At 44.2% G+C, this 22,415-nt stretch overlaps 1 protein-coding gene across 9 annotated transcripts in view; it reads right to left on the bottom strand.

The window, feature by feature from the left end:
- raraa (retinoic acid receptor, alpha a) overlaps nucleotides 1-22,415 on the bottom strand; it is a 145,908-nt gene that overhangs the window by 13,902 nt on the left and 109,591 nt on the right. For all 9 annotated transcript variants that reach the window (XM_005721629.1, XM_005721633.1, XM_005721630.1 and 6 more), the window contains one exon: nucleotides 3,160-3,308. In XM_005721629.1, the coding sequence (XP_005721686.1) occupies nucleotides 3,160-3,308 (149 nt within the window). The remainder of the gene's footprint in view (nucleotides 1-3,159; nucleotides 3,309-22,415) is intronic.

The following is a 22,415-nucleotide window of genomic DNA, read 5'->3' as shown; positions in this document are numbered from 1 at the left end:
TGTATTATAACCGATTCAGTTCGTTAAGGAATAATAATAATATTAAAAAAAGACTATCCACATTTCAGAATGTTGTAGTGTGAATTTTACAGTTGTTTTTTAACACTGCCATCTGAATATGTGAAAGAAACTGCTTTATATTTTCCATTTTTATATCAAAAACCTCTCAGATTAATGCAGATAAAACTGCCTGAGGTGACACAAGGTGTGTTCAAAATCAGTAGACACACACACACACACACACTAGAATGAGGTGTGATTTAGCCTCATTATGTATCTTATAACCCTGCTTAATTATTGCCTGTGAGACAATGGGGATACATGTTAAGTGAAAACATTAAAAGCAGATTAAGACTTGGAATAGCCGCATTGTTGCAGTGCATCTTTTGAGATCAAAGTCAGAGCTCATTACATGCCAACAATCAGAGGGGGGAAAATGGATACGCCCACTCAGCTTTGCACCAAGCCTGATATCCACTCTCTGTGCCACAGACAACTAAAACGCATTAAATGTCTAGAAATCCCAACTTGCTAATTTAAAAATAAAAACCAAATTGTATATTCCTGAATTGGTCATTCCTTCTTAATGGTAGTTTCACAGGATAACCCTTAGCCACTGAGGTCGTTAGCATCATCAAATCCCAGCATGATGGTTCTGGGAAGAAAAAAAACAACACCCATCAACTGTGTTTTTTGGTTTTGGTTTGGAGCTTGCATGCTCTCGACATGCCCGGGTTTTCCCTGTACTCGTCCAAGGTGTACCCCTGCCACCTGTCTTATGACAGCTGGGATAGCTTCCAGCCCCTGTGGCCCTTAACTGAAGATGATGAATGTATAACTAACAATGTATAAATAACAATGTAGCTTGCCATCACCAGTGTGTGAATGGGTGGATGACTGGATATGTAAAGCGCTTTGGGGTCCTTAGGGACTAGTAAAGCGCTATATAAATACAGGCCATTTACCATTTACCATAACTAACTGTAGCAGGTAACAAGCTTACTAAATACAGCATACTTAAGTAGCTGTGCATCACCATTATCTGCACATCTGTGGGGGTGAAAACTAGGCATGCACCAAATATGAAATCCAGCAGTTCCTGACGTTTAATATAAAAATTAGACTGATCGCACATGCTTTCCTTCGTACCAAGAAAACAAAGAAATCTTTGCAATAAATGATGTTTTCAAAGCCTCTTTCAGCTCCTTGAAAATAAACTGGCACCTGACACTGGTAAAGGTGCAAAACTGACAGATGAAGGGAAACCTGACAACAACATGTGTGCAGTTCACTGCTGGTGTAATGCTAAGCATCATCCTGTTGTTCAAACTGTTTGCTATTATAATCTGACACCACTCACAAAATGTCATGCACATGCCGATTCTAAATGAAATTATTTCAAATATATTTTAGACATTCACGTATTTAAATGGATTCATACATGTTTTCACATATTCGGATATGGCAGCACACAGTTATGACACTTCTGACCCTCCTTTGCTTCCAAAACTTAAAACAGTAAAATAAATACATATTCAGATACTCGAGTTCATACATGATAATTACAAAAGCGGTGAATAGTAAAAATATCAAGAAGAGCAACTACAACATCACCATTCTCGTGCATTCAGACACTGAACATCTTCTGCTGTAAACATGAAACAAAGACTGACAGCTTTGCCAACATTATACTTACATATATTTCCATTACTACTTATCACACGTAAGGACATGCAAAAACTAAATTTCATCTTGACCAAAGTGGTGGCTGTAAACTGCTGTCTTTTGCTAAACCATCAGTTAAAAATGCTACTTGTTAATCGTCAAACTACCAGGATTTTCCTTGGAAAGTGGATGGAGAAGCACAATAAGCAGCATTGTTGTTGGCCCAATTTATTTACTCTGCCAAGTATTAACCTGCTGGAAAGCCGGGTGTACTTTGTATCACACTCCCAACTTTCCTGTGCTCTCCTCCCTTTGTGCATTCTTTTCCTTACTTTATCCCTTCCCCCTGTGCTCTGGGGCGCTGACCATCTTTTACTTTTGGTGTCAGTGAGTTCAGCTCTGGCCCCTGTGCCCTAATCTGCTGCCCCTCCAGCCATCCCAGCTTCTCTCTCTCTCCTCTTTTTTCTTTTTGCTTCTTCATGCCTTCCAGAGCACAGTCTGCTCTCTCGCTCTCAACCAGCTTAGGCCTCTCAGTCTTTGAATGGTAGCGTCTGCATTTCTACATCCCGCCTGAGTGTGTGTCCTTTAATGTGGACTTTTCTTTTTTCAGTACCCGTTTCCTTTCATTAGGCTACTATCCGTGCACGTATGGAAACAAATACACACTGGCCGAGGAGCCATTGGTCACAACTAGTACACCACCCTGCCTGTGCCAAACATACAGCATGTTTTAAAGGCGAAGACTTTCGCTTTTTTTGATAGCTAGAAGACGACCAGAGCGTAAACAGAAAATATTAACAGCACGTTGGGTTTGTGAAATGCACACACCGTGCAGATATAAGGTATGCACCTGGCAGTAACATTACATTAGATTCCACAGATCCCAGCGCCTCATCTCTATCCTCCTCCAAGCTTGCACAACTCTGGCTCCTTGCCTTGGGAGCCGTGAGATAAAGAAGTCTGTGTGCTCACACTAACAGGAGAGCGTGTACACGTGCACACAGCAGCTATCAACTGATAACAGAACAGATGGGCGTTATGAGGCCTCTTCTGCACCTGTGCAACATGGCTGTATTGATAATGGACAACCGATGCAGACACGTCAGCAAGAAGGCGATACGAGGAGCAGCAACACTCAAAAAGAAAGAAAAAAACGATGACTAGATAACAAAATTTCACATTTTGTTCATGATAAGAGGCACATTTATCATATACGTGTAAAGGCCTGAGTTTTCATATTCTTGATTAGACAGCTCAGTGATAATGTCAGTGATAATTCTCAACATGCATTCAAAGACATCTAAAGTCAACAGAAGAAGAAGAGAAAAAACAGGGGGTGTGAAATACTCAAAATGATGTGATTCATCATTTTTATCATATGAGCTATAAAAAGTTTTTTTTCTTTTTTCTTTCCAGTGGAAATCACATGAAAGCAATAAGATTGACAAATATCTTGCTTGCTTGGCAGATTCAGAGGAAGGCCGGGAGTCTCACCTTGCAACCCTCACAGGCGCTGACACCATAGTGGTACCCTGAGGACTTGTCCTGGCACACAAAGCAGGGCTTGTAGACGCGGGGTGGAGGGGGAGGCGAGGGCGGGCTTGGCACTATCTCCTCTGAGCTGGTACTCTGGGTCTCTATTGCTGTGGAGAGGAAAGAGCAACAAGAGAAAAAGGTTAGTGGACGCTGCAAGATGGAGCTCCGGCACACTAGCAATAATCAATGAGTGGGATAAACGCATAATCTCGTGTAGACACTCACACAGATCTTAAACAATCCAGTGCAAACAACATGAAGGGGGAACGCTCTCAGTTTCAAGTGTTTTCAGATCAGCCACAGGAAAGATGCCTTCAAAGAACAAACACTCTTGCACACACAGAGGGAGCACAAATGAATCCACTCCTCTACAACATTCTTATTTACAGCTGAATACGTGGTTTCTCTGCCTCTGTTTGGACATTACAGCAGGGGGTTACATCGCAAGCAGGGTTCAAAGGCAGGTTTTCTCCAGGCGGCCTCGAGTTGTGCCTTTTAAATTTCGTGCTCTTTTTAAGTGCTTCAAAATATAAAAAGGATTAAGGGTGCACGCTGTACTAGTCAAGAGAAACAAGCTGATTCTCACCAACCAATACAGGTCTTTGAAACTCCACTACCCCACACAAGCTTATTTAATATCACACAGGTAAACATGAGGTTAATTACTAAGTAAAGGGTGAAATGACAAACCAAAGAGCAGTAAGGTATATCAAGTTATTCCAAAGTACATTTGGTGTCTTATTGTAGCATTTCTAAAAAAAAGTCCCTTCATTCTTATTTTGAAAGTTCAGTCACTTCTGACCAGCTATCTCTGGTCGGCACACTATCCACAACATTTAGCTGCTTCACTGGCGCCTCGTCCAGCAGTCGGACGTACTCCAACTCCACAGACTTGGGACTGCAGGTGGCGAAGGTAATCCTCCTTCCACATTGGTTATCAGCTGCGAGCTTGATGTGCTACTCTAAACAGAACCAGCAGCAGGTGGATAATAGATTCATGAACCACTACACCGAGCTCATTGAGGCAGGAATACAGAAACGTGGACCGAGGGCCAGTTCGGCTATAAAAGGGAGACACACTGAAGAGGCAAGACGATTGCTCTGCACCCTTATTTATTTGTCACAAAGAATAAGCACCACTTTATAAATTGCATAACTGTGTGCGGCGGAGTCTCTGTTTGAGTGAATGACACACACATACAAACAGCATGTATCCTGTCATATCATTTGTGCATGTACATGGTAAACAAAGCGACCAAGGATTATACAGAAGTAACCTCCCTTCACTGGCCTCAATGTTTTGTGTATTACAAAACACAGCGCTTCCATTAGATATAACAACACACATTCACAGCAAAGACCTTCACCCTGTAACTTATAAATAAAGCCAGAAAATAAGCCACAAACACACGAGTGATGGAGCAGACTGGAGCTTTAGAATCCCATGCTATGGCACTCAAAGCAGGTTCAGGTTCATGACATGCAGGTGTGCACCCTTTTAACCCACATTGCTCCACCCAGCATCATCAGCTTAACAGAGAGAGAGAGTGTGCGTTGGCAAGAGGCTTAGGAGTTACCAGCACCTCAGTGCTTGTGTGTAAACAAGCCGTGTACAGTATATTATCAGAGGGGGTTGGCTCAGCAACACACTCCACGTGACTACACTTCAGACAAACCCTGCGCTTGCATGGTGCCTGCACTGCACAGTGGGCAAAATAACAAAAGAATGCCTGCCTGCCTGCCCGCCCCCCACATGCACACACAACTATCCTTTTATACTGTCTCTGTGCAGGTGTCTACTTGCCAGTCTCTACGCGAACAGAGCAGATGGTGCAAGAGAAGATTATATTCAGAACAATCACAATAAATCTGACACCCTTATATGTTCCTGTTTCCTGGAAAAGGGTAACAGACACAATCACACTACACCAAAATCTAGTCCCTCCAAAGCCTGCTTGTTATCTCTGCCATCAGGAGAGAGAGAGAAAGAAAAAAAAAAACAAAAAAAAAAACATACTGCGTGTCCGAGCGGGTTTCAGGTGTCAGAACAGCTAAGCTTCAAAGTAATAAAGCTCACTTTGCATCAGCTAACGGTGACACTTAATAAGGCCTAGCATAGCGAGAGGCGTCGTTTATGAGGCCCAGATGTCGTATGCCACTTTCGCACCGACGGCGACCTTTAAAGCTCTTGGTGTAAATTGGTCAATGTGATTTAAGGGGGGAAATATGTGGCTCAGAGGGGGGAGATAGTGGTTTTCATTATTTTTAAAAGCAAAAAAAAAAAAGTTTTATGGAGTGAGCAGAGGGGGGATATGGGGAATGAAAATGATCTTTTTGGATAATGAAGGGTGGAGATAAAAGGAGGAACAACAAATCTAGTTTTAGGGAAGAAAACTGTGTTGTTTGAGTAATAAAGCAAAAGACAAAAATACAAAACAGATGAACTGCCTACAGACATCAGCTTTACTCCTCCCTGAAGCTTCAGAGTCATCAGCAGGTGGTATATCTGTCCAAGAGACTATTTGAAATCAAAAGAAATCTTCAATCTGACTCACGATTCCCCATTTAGTTGAACTCGTGTGATCACCCGTTTAGTTGTGCTTGGATACAAAGAACGGGACTAAAGTCAAAGCAAGAAGGTCCAGCTCCAACCTGCTTTCGATCATATTTTATTGGTAAAATTCGGACCTGAAGTGATCATTTTAACTGACAAACACAGAAGCCTGGGAAGGATAATCAATGCCAAAATCAGCTGTATCCATCTCACACCCGCTCCTGATGGATTCACTGCCTGCAGGCATCGTAGATGGAGAGAGGGGGTGGAGGCTGTCTCACTGCGCAGCAAAGTTTACAAAGATTTGCCAGATTTTAAGATGCGCATCAAATTAAGCTTTCATTTTATCTTGATCATAACAATTCATATAAGCCAGACATGGGCACTGTAGTGGTTTAAAACATACTCTCAGACTCAAAAGTATAAAAAAGCGTGATAAAGGACACGACTGGCTTCTTGCTCAATGCGTACACACATAAAGAGCAGAGTTATCAGCTCTAGATTGAGCTTTCACTTCACTTGAGCTCATTACAGAAAGCATCAAACTGGAATCTTATCCAGAGCAGCAGGTGATTTAACTGGACCAGAACCTCACCAGCATCTATCATCACTGATATCAAAGAGGTAACGTGTATGCAGAGCCTAAAGGGTACTAAGAGACGCTACAATACCCTGCCATAGCTGGTTCATCCTGGCGCCATCTGGCAAGCAATTAAAAATAAAATAAATAAATAATAAAAATCGAAAAAGAAAAAAAAAAGATGTACCACCAGACATCAGGGTAGCTTCTTTGCTCTGACTGTGAGGCCACTGAATTCACCCTCCTACGCTTCATCATGAATTAAGCTTCAGTTATCAAATATCTCGTCATTCATTTTTTTTTGGTAATACAAAGGGAACGCATCTGTTTGGTTATACAAGTTAGTGTTGTGTAATGATCACTGAAATTAATCTTGAAAGCGGAGTGTCCTCATCGCCGCATCTTTAAAGATTTATGCGTCAGATGAGAAAACTCAAGCTGCAGCTCAACCATGAAAAAAATAAAATATTTGCACTAAATCGGCAGGTGGTATGGAAAGAAAAAGCACCACCCTAGACTTAACTATATTACACAAACTTCTGTTTGCACTTCAATCCAGGCATTCAATCCAATTATAAACATAACAGAGAATAGAGGCCAGGAATAATACATCCAAGAGAACATGTGTGGACATATCCAGAAAAGAAATTACAAATACAGGAGGTAATTTTGTCCGAAGGACGTGAAGGATTCGGTCTGAATGAACATGACAAGGACGACAGATTGTGGGCAGGGAGACGGCCTGCCCTTTGTTTGCATATTGCCGTTTTATTGGTGTCATTATGAGCCGTCTTTGCCCATGCCACTGGGCCATGTAGTCACCACACTCATGTCAAACAAATTAAACTTAAATAGAGCAGGCCTTACATAACACCGCATCTTTTCTCATTACGGATAGAAGGGAAAAGAAAAAAAACATTCACAGTTTTGCGCGCTCTTCTGCGCCTCTTGATGTGGACTGATTACAGCCCTGCATTATTAGGGTGACCACAGAACTATTCATCCACATTAAAGCTGCCATCATTAGAAACACATAGACAAACAGATGTGCCACCCACCCACCCACACGCATGCACACACACACACACACACACACACACCTATGCTTACATTTAAAGCAGGCTAAAGGGTCTCTAACGGCCATTTAAAAAAGACCCAACAGTCGAAAACAAACACACACAGAATGTACACTCGCTTAATGAGAGCACCCATGGAAATCTGGGACACAGGGATAAGAGTCTGTGAGAGGGCTGGCGACTGTAATTAAATACAATGGCTGGCTTCTGGAGCCTTGTCAAGCTGAGGCATGGAGCAAAACAATGGCAGGCCTGTGGACAGAGAGGCAGAGGAGCTCAGAAGAGAGGACAGAGCTATTTAGTCCTTAAGCAGCTCTCACCCAGGCATTATTCAACACCAGCCTGCATCCAAGCTCTGATCAACACCACCCATCTTACAAGCCTGCCTTTTGTATGATCTGCAAATATCATACGCACAAGCAGTGGAAAAACTGACTCACGCTCGCCTGGAGAGCTTCCCTCAATATCCTTGAAACACGTTAACACTGGGGATGTGTGTGTCTTTTAAGGTTTCCAGATCCGAGCCCCTTCCAGAGCTAAGTCACCGCTGTTAACTTCAGCTAGAGTATCACTCCTTTAACCAAGGCAGAGCAACAAAGAGCAGACAATAACCTTAGGGGATGTCGGTAGGAGTTACTGATAAGAAATCTATTGTGCTTCAGTGGGGAACTGAAACACAAACCATATGGTTGCAACAGTTGTTAAGCAGACACAAGGGTGAATGAAAGTCTGCAGCAGCCTGGAATTTTGTCAGACGAGTCCCAGCAGCGGGAATAAGCGACACAGACTGCCAGGTGTAACCAGCGAAAACCAAACTTGACATGGCGATGACTTGGAACTGCAGAACTTCCCTTAAAGGAAGCTTTGTCTGACCGCTGACTCGTGACCGTGTCTGAGAGTTACGAACGGCGGCTACCAATGAAAAGTTTGAAGCATTCTTCGGTTAGAAATTGTAGCGAGGAGCCAAACACAAAAAGAACAGAGTTATCTAATAAAACCAATTCTGAATGACCAGTATGTCCAAGCACCTTGATTTAATTTAGTTACACAACTCCTTTGATTCCCAGACAAGTCTTATACACATGTGCATGTGCACGTGCGTGCAAGCTACCCCCAGATGTCTTAATAGCTTAATGTAGTGCGGTGTTCTCGAACTCAGAGCCAAAGCATTTTTGATTTAATTAAGTTCAAGTGTGAGTGGTCTGTAATGCTGCTCTTCAAATTCACTTTGCATACATCATGAGCCACAAGTGCACTTAGAGCGAAGCCGAGGCCTCCCAGCCACATCCTCCATAAGCAATTACCGCAACACTAGACTTAAATGGACAAATATGCACGAGAATGAAATGAAATTTATTCTTATGATAAACTATCCTTAGATGTAATACTGACACAAGATAGCCTGGCTAACATCAGCACTTCAAAGGCATCAAGACCAAGAGGCATACACGCTCTCACACATACACAAACCCCACTGGCTATTATCAAGCCTCCAGACACCAGGCCGTCTCGGCCCAGTGCTGCCGAGCAGTTCTTGAGGTTCAGCTCTAGGTTAGTCCTCTGAGATTTGATTACCTTCATCCCCACTGGTTACTGGGGCCAGCTGTGAGGCATATTAATGAGATTTCACCATCATTAGGGAGAAGCTAAGTACATTAGCAGGCTGGCTGGTTGGCTGGCTGAACTGTAGTAAAGACTATTGCAGAAGAGGAAGGAGAAAAAAAAAGGGATGGAGAAAGAGACAGGGCTTCATCGGGGTCCTCCACTTAGCTGAACCCTATTCAGTCAGACTATTGCGCTCTCTGGGTTCCATTAGATTATCTGGACACACAGACATGCACATGTACAGACACATGCCGGCCATCTGTACGCTACGTACGACATATAGACTTCCATTTGTGTTTCTGTACAGTGTGTGCTGGAGAAGAGACACCAGACAGACCACCATGCCACAGGCTGCTGCATTAGGACTCGCTTTGAAGTCTGCTTAAAATAATGAGGTGGGATGGCCGATGGAACAGCCCTGTGGATAGAGAAAGCCTAGGGAGTTGTAAGCCAATGTATCATGACTGTCCACAAAAACGAAAAGCAGCAACCTAAGCGCTGTAACAGAGCAGCAAGCGAGCAGAGAAGGGCATCATTCATGCACGGTGTTTGACTTTTACCAAATATTCAGACTTTATTTCTGTTTTTCAATGTAAGGAATGCGTGTAAGCATAACAGACAAAAAAAAACTTACACACATATGTACAGGAATGCTTTGTCAGCACTCTTCAATTACCGAAGGGGGAAATGGGACCGCTTCCTTGCTTACGGGGAAATCCTGCCATTCTCTAACAAAGCGTCATAACAGCTCTCTGCTGAAAATGGACTGGGGTTCCATTCGCTGCTTTCACACCGATTACTGATGGCAAAGTCACGCACGGCATCTGAATATGAGCCGGAGCGAGGACACACACACACACACACACACACACACACACACACGCACAGACTGACAGCTGTAAGGAGACGACCAGTGGGGTGTGTTTGTGTTCAAACACAGAGTGCGAACAGTTATTAGATGGGAGAAGGGGGAGGAAACTGGTGGCGAGGCTGACAGGCGTAAGCGAAAACACACGCTCACAAACAGGAGAGCCTGGGGAGGTTAACATCGGGCAGGAGTGGAGCGCAAAGCCTCCTCCGCTAAGTGAATTTTTCCAGTTCATCCTTGCCAAATGTGAGTCCCAGAGCTTTGAGCAGCAGTCATATTCAAATTTCTGCTTGTCAACACACAAAATAATCAACAATATATAACTGAAGTTTTCCTGGTGGAGGGCTAGCAATGGTAATCATGTCTCCACAGCTGTTTTCATAAAAACTGCTGGTAACGATGGGAGAATGGGGCGAGGACACAAGCTTTAGCCCTCAGCAGGAGATAACCTGCTTTGGATGTGTTCACACTACAAGCATAGATAACAACAGGCTGCTGACTGTGAAATCACCTGACAATTACCTGTGCTGCCCTAAAGCAGAAAATCAGCATAATCAGACATCGCACGGACTCTGTACTGGGGGCAGTTGGTGTAAAGACCATTTAACCTGTGATCAGCCTGAGATATTGAGACATTTGCGCTCTCATGTGAAGTTCCTTCGAGCAATATCTTTTAAATCAAAATGGCTCATGATTACAGCTTAGTTTGAATGTGAGTGTGCCACCTAAACATGCAAAGACAAAGACTCATAGGTAAGACGAGCAGACTGCTCACAATCAGTGCTCGTATGAAGCTGGGTTAGGGAGATTATTGGGGATTGCCTTACTTCCCTGGATGTGCTCCACCTAAGCTGCTGCATGTAAAACCTTCATTCTACCATCTCAACGTACAGAGAGGGGGCAGAGCGAGGTGATGAGAGGAGGACAAAGTGACAGAGGAACGCGTGAAGTTACAGGACTCTGTCACTAGCGGGTCTCCAGGCTTTCTGAGCATAATAGCGACCACATATTTCCGGAGTTGTGCAACAACAACTGATTCCAAGCCCTGTTTGAAGGTCACATGATTCACATATACATTTAAAATAAAGCATCGGACGTCACACTGCCCTTAATGCAAAGGAAGGGAAGCTCAAACTGACAAGTTTAGCCTGATTATATCATTTTCTGCAGCAGATGTAACATCACTTCCACTTAAGTGAGCGCACTGTGGTCTACATTTCAGGGAAATGACAGACTAGTATTTTGCAACCATTGCAGATATCCAGATTCTGCAGAGAGAGCAGAAATTGATGTGACAGCTTAAGTTTTTATTGTGCACCATGTTTTGAAGACTTCACTTACTCAAGACAAAATTGTTTTTGATGGATAACGCACCAAATTGGGGCCAAACACCCCAAGCCGCCAAAATCGTCCCATCCCATCTAGACTGCAAGAAAAACACACACGTATGTGAGTGATAAATGAGGGCCCGAGCAGAGGCCGAAGGGCAAGGCGGTTCCCGAGTAGGGAGTCTTTCTTGCCTGTTACTACGATCTCTCCTCAACACCAGGAAATGGTGATGTTTGTCTTGGACCAGGAGTGGGGAAAACAGCAGGTTGGGTTTAGCATGGGTAATTTATCTTCACACCTGGACGAGCAGGAGTGTCTGCATGCATAAATGTAACAGTGAGATGCACTTTTATTTTATGCTTTATTAAGGGAAATAACTAACAAAAATGTAGTTAATCAAAAAGTCTTGTATGAAAAGAGCAAAAGTTAAAGGATTTTAAATTGGCGGTTGTCCCCTTTAAGGTATCCTCGTGCAGCAAACACAGCTCTCAGTGCAGATGTTATGCTTGGATCTCTCATAGGAAGTCCTATTCTGACCACCTGCTGGTGCAACTTTCACTGGATATCCTCAATATGTCTGAATGCTGCGTTAAATTTCAATTCTGAGAAGGGGACAAGACATTTTTGGCTAAATTTAAGGTAGTCAAATGTTTCTCAGATACAACAAGATGATGAAAGAAATTCACATGACACCGCCAATAATAGGGTGAATTTACGATACAGAACTTTGGGAATTTTGAAGAAAACAATGTTCCTGGTTGCACTCCTGATCTGATAAGCTTTCTTTGGAGATACAGAAGGTTCTTTCACAAAGACCGCTGCTTGTTCTGTCATTAGGTCTTAACCAGAGACCACTCATCACCAATTATGATCCTTTTCGTGACTGCATTAGCATTACAAAAAAATTTGTTTACTCCTTTACAAGTTTGGGGTCGATGAAATTGTAAATGTGCACCAGCAAATGCTCACATTTCCAGGAAGCGCTCCAGTTCTAACACTGGAAAACTATCTCTGCATTTTAAGACAACTGATGTGAAGCAGCAAATAAGTTTATATTTATAAATGCAGTCAAACTGTATCTGGCACTTATGTAAATGTGGATCTGCCTCTCCAAACATGTATACTGTGTCATATTCTGTATGTGCGTGTGAACACCAGCATCTTCTTGTCAAGGCGAGGCCTGGTTTTTATCAGCGCAGTGGCCCCCATTATGTTCCCAAAATCCTTCTCCAAGGGGCCCAAGAAAACTTCCCACTCTGTGCTGCCAGGACTCTGAAATAACAACACGCCAGGTTTTCCTATCACAAATGGAGAACGAACTGAGAACATGTGTGGACAAACTGGATCGTGGGGGGAGGGAAAGAGCAGAGAAATGAGTGATTCAGCATATGGCAAAGGTGAGCTCTACGGGTGCTAGACTTTTTAACGGAGACTTCGTGTTAACCTCAGTAGCTGCTATGTCCCGCTGCTGCTGCTGCCACATGCTGGCTTTTGGTACAGCTAATTCTAAAACACATTTCATAAATGCAATAAAACACTCCAACATTTAGGGACCCAACTGAAAGAAAAACAAAAAGACAAACACATCAGAAGGCATCCAAAGACTGCCATCTAGCTGGAGAGAACCACAAGATCCCTGACAACAACGCTCCCTTGCAACCACGAGTGATGCGGTGTAACTCTACCCAGCAGCTGTCCATGCCTGCTGACTGACACTGGGACTATGTGAATTGGCACTCGCCCCGGGCTGACTGGAGATATCTGGCATGAGCTGATGGTGTGGGACATGGTGGTGAGCACAAGGGGGCAAAAGGCAGCCCCTGTAAGCCAGAGGATACCAGGATGTGCTCTGGAAAAGCAGCACATTTTAGTAGCCTGTCGAACTATAGTGGAGACTCCGTGATAGTGAGTGCAAGAATATAAGCTCTTGATTAGAGAGCCATTAATCCACATGATGCCCACAATGGATCTGCCATTGAACATGGAGTTACTTTAAAAAGCTGATCACACACATTTAGCAGCTGTATAGAGCTGAGTATAATGACTGACCTACATTAAGGGAGAGAAGAGGGGAGGCAGGGCAGCGGGAGGAGAGAACATCTGAAGAAAAAAGACGAGATGAGCGACAGGACCAAGGGAGGATGGTGACACGTGAGACAAACATTTCAAAAGCAGGACCCAGATAAAAGCTCCGCATGCTGGCATGTTTGCTTTTAGACGTTTAGTTCAAAGTAAGAAAAAGCAGAAGGTGTAACCACAGTGTAACCTTCCTTTGTCAGCCATTATAAAAGGGAATTTACGCAGCGTTTCTGGAGTAACATACAGCTGGGTTACTTCAGTACAACTCAAGATCAAGGTCATCATCGGATCATAACAGGAACACATGCAAGTAAAACCCCGGCCCTTTGCAAACTGCTCTTTAATGTTACCACTCTGACTTTAAAAACGACTTCATGAAACATTAAGCCTCTCTGTTACAGAGTGCCTGCATTGGTTAATTATAGAACTATGCATGAGCAGATGACTGTGTACATGTTTTTGGGCTTTTTCCCCCCTAAGACAACAAACTGTACTCATGCACACTGTGAGCCAGGAGGGTGCCAAAACAATACTAATCCTGGGCCACCCAATACAGACTCAGTGTGTGGTCTGACAAAAAAAAAAAAAAGCCTTGAAGGTTAGCATTTACTCATCTGGGTGATGCCGTTTTGCAGAGCCACTTAGAAAGAGTGCAACATAAGCTTCAATTCCCTCTATTCCCATAAAAGCCTCAAGGTCAGTGGCATTACAAGCAGAGTTGGAGGGTCAGGGGCCTGGAAATATTCCTGTGACCTTAAAGTAATCATGGAGAGAGACAGGTGCTGGGGAGGAAGGAACAATGGTTTAGAGAGAGGGTGAGTTTGTGAACACTGCACGTCTTTTTCGAAAATTACAGTTGAGTGATGCGAGACAGATGATTTCAGTTAGAGTGGAGATCATGAACACATTTCTGTCTTTAGCATTTAAAAACAACGACACACTAGGAAATGCTGGAAAGTGCATTTGATAAAGGAAATGAATTACGTTCACACACATTAACTGGGCCCTATTCATCTTTATTGGCAGGAGTGCCACACACATTGCCTCTCCTGGTGTTTGAAGGCCAAAAGGCCTTCATGAATACTTGTGCTCTAGTGTTTGCACTTCACTTGCTAACAGAGAGGTTATCTGCCCATTGACACTCACTAATCCAATGTGGCTGGCAGCATTCAAAGTCCTCCGTTCTTAAGCGCATATTCAACAGTGGAGGAAGCGGGTCGTAAATATGGGAGGGAGAAAAGGGCTATTTGCATTAGAGGGCTAAAGTGGACAAGGAGAGGCCTCGAAGAGGTAGATAAAAAAGGGGGGACAAGGATCAAGAGGGGGGAAAAAAAAAGAAGAGGATCACGAGGATCTGGAGAGAAGAGAGGATCACCAGGGACAGGCTTTGTCATGTTAAATCGCTTCTCTCAGCCCATGTTCTCCCTTTCTCCTCCTCCTCTCTCTGGAGAATACAATAGTCAATCACAGGGGAATAGATTACAAGGGTCCGATCTTCTCAACTTCAGAGCAGGATAGTGACATTGGAAGTGGGCTTGAGGTCGCAAATAAGCGTGTGCAGGACTCAAGTGGGTGACAGCGTGTGCTCAGGGCGAGCAGCGACCCACAGGGCAGAAAACAGAACCCAACAAAACCTACAGAATACCTCGAGCGCACACAACTTGAGCCAATTTCAGCAGGGCCAAATTTTAAATTTACAACATTGAAATCTCTACATCTATATATGCAAAAATCCACTATTTCATTTGTGTGCTAGTTAAGTAAATGAAAAACACACTTTCTAATTTTGGCCTGTTTCGAAACAACACAGCAGAGGTCAGAAGGCAAATATTGGTTATGAGGCAATAAAAAATGCTTTAAAAAAAGTGCCTCTTCATCACGCCATTTCTCCCCAAAATTAAGAATCATTTTAGGTTTGTCACTTCATTTACTTGTCAACATGAGTTACAGGTTCTAGTTAAACCTTACATCTGCCTTCAAGCCTCAGCAGGTTAATGTGCATTCCTCTAACATAGACTGCAAACATAATGACCATGGTTCCCTTCATAAATTAGCTAAAAGTACCAATGTCAGCTTTAGAGTTAAAAGGGCATTGTGCATGTAAATGGAGGCATCTGCAAGAGTCTGGACAAGATGATGCAGCAGGCGTGCCATTATCCTGTCACTAGTCTGTTAAAGAAGTCAAAGATGCTATGACCCAAGGGCTTTTTTTTTTTACTAGATCGGCAAAGTGGTTAGAGTGGCCTAAAGACCCCTCGGAGACAGCTGACATATGCAGAATTGCCAGACGCAGAGGAAAACAAGCTAAATGCAATTTAGTGCGGCTGCCCATCCTTCATATACAGAGATTTGGAGCCTATATCATTGCCTGACGAGGCCGCACATTTGACAGAGCCATTCTGCATAAAGCAATGCGAGTAAATCCAAAGACGAGAATAGCAGCTTATAACAAAAGTTCCCCTAAAGGCTGCACAGCCAGCCAAATCTTCTCCTGCTCATGCCCCCTAATGATGAGTGATGACAGGCGTTTTATTCAAATGTCTGGTGCACAGTGTCGGTGGGGCTCCTCGGCGAAGATGTGGGCAGAGTGAGGGGTAAAACTGGGAGGCAGCAGGAGGCACATTCAATTGCATTTGATGTCAGTGCCATCGCAATAAAAAACAAAAAACCCAAAAGCAGAGGTGCATGTCAATAGCGCTGGGACATTAGGTTTGCTCTGTGTTTAGGACAAATGGCTGCTGACAGCAGGCAGAGTCATTAAGGGAGTGCAGTGGGATGTTACTAGAATTTAATGGAGGACATGTTTAGCTTCCTCGGGTATGGGTCGTGCTCTTCCCTTCTCTTCCCCTCTCTGTGGGTGCTGTCTCTGTCTCTGCAGACACTAATTTCCTGCATGGATCCCTGACCTTTCAATATAACCTGGGGGAACCATTTGATCACAGCACAGACACACATAAACCACACACCATTTCCTGTGATATGGCTGCCCACCAGTCAGTGGGACTGTTTTTTGTCAGACGACATTGCCTCTTAGAAATGGAAGCCTTTATCATAGAACATCAAGTAACTACATCTTCCTCAACTTCCCTTTTTTCCTTCTTTTTTTTAAGAAACAGTAACTGACTTTCAAAAAAAACCAATCTAGTTTATAAGTTTTGTGAGGTCGCCATTATTGTCAAACTAGTTTAAAAGTGAAAACATGAGTACAGTTGTGCTCCAAGCCAAGCGCTTGGATTAGCCTGGTGTTAAAGCTTCCACCTCTCCCTCCTGTCCTTTTCCCCCCAGGGTTCAGTTAACCCCAGCTGGCCTTTGCCGATTCAACTGCTGCCTCTGCCAGCCCTGTGACCTGGGCTTCATTATGACCCTCGGGGGCGACTGGGTCTCGTTTTGCTGCGACCCAGTTCCACTGCAATAGCAATGTATGCCACTCCCAGTTAACTCTGTCCATTAAGCTAAGTGGGGCCCGTCAATTATTCAACAGTTTCCAATGTATAATTGAAGAGATAAGGTGTACTGTCATGAATAGCGGCGCACGCAGGTGAGGAAAGACAGCAGTACTTTTAATTCAGCGTTCTTTGTTATCATATATCTGAATGGCAAATTTTTTTCCAATGTGATGAGAGGGATGTTCAGAGAAACAATAATGTTAATCAGTAATAAAAAGCAGCAGCAGGGTGTTTCATAATCATTAGATAAAAGACAGGCGAGAGGACAAAATGAGGAAGTGGAGAATTAGGGGAAGTGGTTTAGCATAGGGATGATGAGAAGATGAGAGCTGCATAGAAAGAAAAAGATTCACGGCCCGAAGGATGAGTAGAACATACTGTGTGTTTATTCTTATGCTTTTAAAAAACAAAAACAAAAAAACAACTCATTTATAAATCACACTGAACTCAAACGAGAGTGAGTGCAGAGAGAAAATTAGGCCATAGTTTTAAAAGCAAGAGAAAGCAGATTTACAGAGCTGCCCGCCCGCCCACCCTCCCCCCTGCTGTGTAGGTGTGCGTCCTGGGGGAGCCCGTGATGTTAATACAGTTATTAAGCCTCTCCACTGAAGCCTGCTCCACCTCCTCTACCCCGAGCATCAAGGAGTTCTCTCTGCCTGCCAGGCAACGGGCAAGCTTGCCTCTTCCACAATGAGATCAAACAGACCCAAGTAGGCCAGCTCAGGGGAAGCCTGTGATGAAGCGTCCCACTGAGCAGCGAGGGCAGGTGGGGTTGGGTATGTCAAGCCCAAGGAGAATCCCAGCAGGCTTTAGGAGAAGGGGTGGGGGTTAGACTTTAACCTTGCAATAGCTCCTCCTTCACTTCTTCTTCTCTTTAAAGTCAGCTGACCAAGATTCCCATGCACCTCTTCTTGGAGTTGGGGATTACAGCCATGAAAGGTTTTAGTGAATGTATATGAGAGCTGACTTTTTCTCTCGTTAGCTTCAAGGATATGTGCAGCCATCAAGGAGGTTTGCAGGTTGATAAGACGTGCATGGCGTACAGCCAGGAAAGCCCCCCCCTCTCTCTCTCACAACCTAACTGGTTACCCCTGCAGCAGGGTGTAGGTGTGTGTCTAATCGCTGCGTTACTGCGTTATAATTCAGACAGGACAGGGAAGATTAGTGTTGCCACTCCTGCCTGTAGCCAAAGGGAGCAAATTTGGACAAACATCTAGACAGCGTGCAAAAGTTGTTTTTCTAAAGTACTAGCAGGTTTTTTATTAACATTTTATTTTCCACTTATCTGCAGCAGTTTTTAACAGGAATATAAATGAAATGGCTAAGTTTTGACAAACATTGTGACAATGCTGGCCAACTGGCTCGCACACATTAGGAAGATCACAGGAGGGCGTTTTGTGTCATGATGACACTTGAAACTAAATGAAAGGAAAGAAAGTTAGTGACTAAAGAGATGGGCAAGATAAGGCGTAATGTGCTGTAACGTGGTAAATAGGACGGGGATATAGGTCATTCTGTACCAGACTCAGTTCCCCAACACTGGCCTGTTGGCAGCTAATGGATGCAGGCCAAGTCTCTATCAGTCGCACTAGAACACTAATAATATGAGTCACCGTGCCAAGAATCTCCCCTTCTCTTTCCCTCTCCCAGTTTTATCCCTTTACTCGTTTGCCCCTCTTCCTCCTTTGCCATTTGTTCTCTGCTGCTTTTTGTTCAGAAGGAGAAAAGGCCAAAAATCCAGAGACCAAAAAAATGACATTAAACCCCCTGAAAGGCTCCACAGAGATTACTGTTTGAAAATGCCAGCCCCTGCCCACCTCCCCCTCCTTTTCCCTGCGCCTGAGATCTCTTTTTCCTCCCTCCCCTTACCTCCATCTCAATTTCTTTCAGCTGAGAGGTGCTGACAGCCCAGACACAATAATCTGGCTCTATTGTGGAACTGCCACAGTGGCAGCAGCGCTGTGCAAAGGTTTCCCACGTATGGCGCGAGGGCAAAGCGGGGTGTCACGTCACGGCGGTGCCACTGAACAGTGCCGCTACAAGGGGGTGGGGGGGACTGGTAACTACTTGCAACAGAGCACCATGCAGAGCTGCTTGACAACTCCAGTTCAAAATGTTGTCACCTTTTCCATTAGTCAGCTCCGGGGCTCAAGCAGAGACCGAGAGGAGGGGAAGGGCTATCTAAAATCAGAAGTGTAGGAGCTCCTTGGCAAAGCACAAAGAGGGCTTCTCTTTGATCACAATGCTATCACTGGGAGCACAGAAAAGATTATTTGAAGGTTGTTAGACTATGGTCAAAACAAAGCAAAAGTCCAACACTGGAACACCAACTGAATTATTTAGTGAGCTCCATCATATCTTTGGGCAAACCTAGTGGAGCAAATGTATTTCTTCATACACTTTTCTCCGTTTCCTTCATCTTTTCAGCCAACTATAAAAAGCCTTCTACAGGTTACTGTTAAAAATCTCATGGAATAACAGAATGCACCCTCTGAGCTCCAAGTGCTGCATATTTCCCCGTAAGCCCAGCCTTAAACTGAAAGGATATCCATGAAAACAGGACTATTTTTTTGAAGAAAAAAAATAAGGAAAGGATAAGGAAAAGAGAATCATTTGTGTCTGATTTTTAACCAGAGAAGAGAGTGCGTGTCATCCTGAGGGTTGTTGACTTAACTCCACTCACAGCAAAATGAACAAGCAGCAAGGAATTCCGGCACATTATTTTTCCCCGGAACAAAGAAAGGACCTCGGCATCTGACATAACCATTTAATTAACATGATATGGGCCTAGAAACGCTCTCTCCTTACTATCAGCCAGGGTACATCAATAACAATAGCCCAGATAAGAGAGAGCAGGTCACAGCAAAGGTTAGACGTATCTTTAAAAAGACAATACCACCTCCCTTTTGAGAACACAGCAACTCCACTCGTAACAAACAGGATCGAGTTGTTTCAGTCTGCACTCGTCACCTTTCATAACCCGCACTGGTTTGGAGCTGCTCAGCTAGGATGCATCTCTTGGCTCACAGAGAGCACAAACATATCAAACGTGGTTACGGGGGAACAAGTGGCATGTAACCCGAGCCCGTCTGCCCCCTTCAGTCGGACATGCTGTCCTATCCATCACTATCCAGCTCTATACTCTTCCTTCCCACCTCGACCACACTGCTGGCAGTCTATTTCATCCTGGTCCCAGGTGGGTCTTTAAGAGTCAAATGTCAGAGGCCGAGCTGCAGCCAGACACATAATGAATATGAAGCGATTCAGAGGGGCTGTGGGAAAGAGAGGAGACTGGTGTCCAGACAGTCCTGAGTCATGCTGAGCAGACCTTTGGCTGGGATGATATGAGAGAGAACCACAGAGGAAATGCTACGCAACATGGACATCTGATGTTATTTAGAAAGGTGCTTTCATAAATCAAGACATATGAACAGGTCTCATCTTCCTCCAGACTCTGTATGTTCCTGCGGGGCTTGTTAGAAACGGAGATAGCAGGTTAAATATAAACCAGAAAACAGACTCCAGTTATTAACTACAATGAGATCATCAGAAACACCGAGACCGTTTGCTATGTTAGGAGCTGGCCTGCTGGCTTAATAAAAGCATAGTTGAAACCAAGGGGATTTTGTTTTGATGTGCACAAAATAACTGCGGAACATTTTGTGATGGGATCACACCTGCTGAGACGCGTTCTCAGACCAAATATTTTATATTGACAGCCCAAATGAGGATGGGTCACCTGAGGATTTATGAAATAGATTACAAATTAAAAACAATGTGGGACGGCAGTGTAAAGCTATCATTCCCACACCCTTTACACACTGCACTTGTGGGTCGGATCGCACAGGTGTTTGAACTTGACCTTCATTCTAATCTCAAATACACATGTGCAAAGTTTCACGGCTGCATATTGCACAGTTGAAATGCTACAGTGTTGAGAAACTCTGCCCACAGACTGAAGGGACATGTGAACACCTGCCCTATAAAAACAGCCTTTAAAAGGCAGTCTCTGCTACAGCAGGTGTCACCGGGGAGCACACAGACTCACTAGGTGAAAACAATGGCAGTCATGCTGTTGCAGCTGATAAATAAGGGCAGGTCTGATTCAGGACTCCGTGCTGATTTTTTTCCCCCCTTGCATTCAACGCAAACACGAGCTGTGGCAGAGCATTCGTTTTCAGTTAACAACACCAACTGAGATGGCAGCAACACGGTGCTATTTTTTTGTCCCGCTCGTGTGAAAGTGCCAGGCTTTTGTATTTTTAGCACACTAACCTCTAACCTATTTTTTCCCCCCCCTCTCGCCGTCCCGCTCTCAAAATAGGCGGGCATTCCACTGCGGTGCATGTGCAAGTGTGCGTTTGTGTGTGAACTACTTGAGGTGTGCACGGTTGTCATCCATGTGATGCTAACACAGATCCCCAGAGGCAAAAACTGAGGATGAGTGTGCTGGTGGGAAGCAAACAGTCCTGTGCTCTGGCCTGGAGCTAGTGGCCTGAGAGAGCCTGGCTGACTGCACAAGAGAGGCAGAGGCATGCAGCGGTCCTCTGCAACTGATGAAACAAGGCAACATTCCATGTAATCACTCTATATATAGAGGATGCTGAAAAAAAAGAAGGTTGGAGGGCAGGAAATCTTGTAAAATATGAGGAAAAATTAGGGCAGGGAAGCATTAAAGATTAATCGCCACACTGACTGCCCGGCTCAGGCTTGCCATGCGGAGAATGCCACCACGAGATGGGAAACAGGGAGGAAGATAAAGTGTGAGAAAGGACACACTTTAGGAATGAAAATGCCTCGCAGATGAATTCTGGGATGATAAATGTCCGTGGTTCAATACCCTGATGAATTTATGTGTGTTCCATTGTGGGAGGGTGGGGATAAAACATGGAGATGGGGAAGAGATGGGAAGCGCAGGGAGAGAGAGGGGAAGAGGGAGACAGTGCCGGTGAGCTAGCCATGCAGAGCACATTGCGAACAAGCCATCTGTAGAGATAAGTAAAGAAGTGATTACAACAGGCCCAGCTCAATTTCTGACAGTTGACGCTTGACTGCCCCTGAAGAGCAGAATTGATTTAAATGAAGAAGCAATGAATATTTTAGAGGGCAGAATCCCCCTTTAACCTGAACAGTTTTGATGTCCCTCCCAGCCCCGTGCGTGTGTGTAACGGTGCTGACACCAGGGAGAATGTAATTATTGATAGTGAGATTACAGCCCTGTTGTCGCAACGGCTGCAATCAGCTGCCTCCTTTAAGCCCTGATGAATCAATGACACTGCCTGGATCTTTTCTGTCTGCACTGCTTTGTTCATCAAAGTCAGCTTTGCAGTGTACACCAACCCTTGTTTGGGGATTTAGCGGCAAACCAAACTGGTGTACAGTACACTCTGACTTTTGCCTCCGGCTAATTCTCTCCGCAAACAAGCTGAGGCCCATCAGTTGGTTTGAGCGTGCGTTCATGTGTGCACAAAGGAAAAGAAAAAATGAAATGCCCAGACAGAAATATGCTGAACCCGTGATGTACTCGATATGCAATAGCAAGGCATTACGTCGCGCCACCTGCAAGACAACATCAAAGTTGCGAGCCAGCTATAGCAGTGTTTGGAAGTAAAAAGCCGGTTATTCTGCCACTCTGTTCAAGGTGAGGGACCACACCCAGTCATTACACTTTGTGGAG

The sequence above is a fragment of the Pundamilia nyererei genome, unplaced genomic scaffold (assembly GCF_000239375.1).
Source record: "Pundamilia nyererei isolate P.nyererei 1_Seehausen unplaced genomic scaffold, PunNye1.0 scaffold00005, whole genome shotgun sequence".
Taxonomy (NCBI): Eukaryota; Metazoa; Chordata; class Actinopteri; order Cichliformes; family Cichlidae; genus Pundamilia; species Pundamilia nyererei.
The sequence above is the reverse complement of the archived record's forward strand: the minus strand, read 5'-3'. Positions and strand labels throughout refer to the sequence as shown.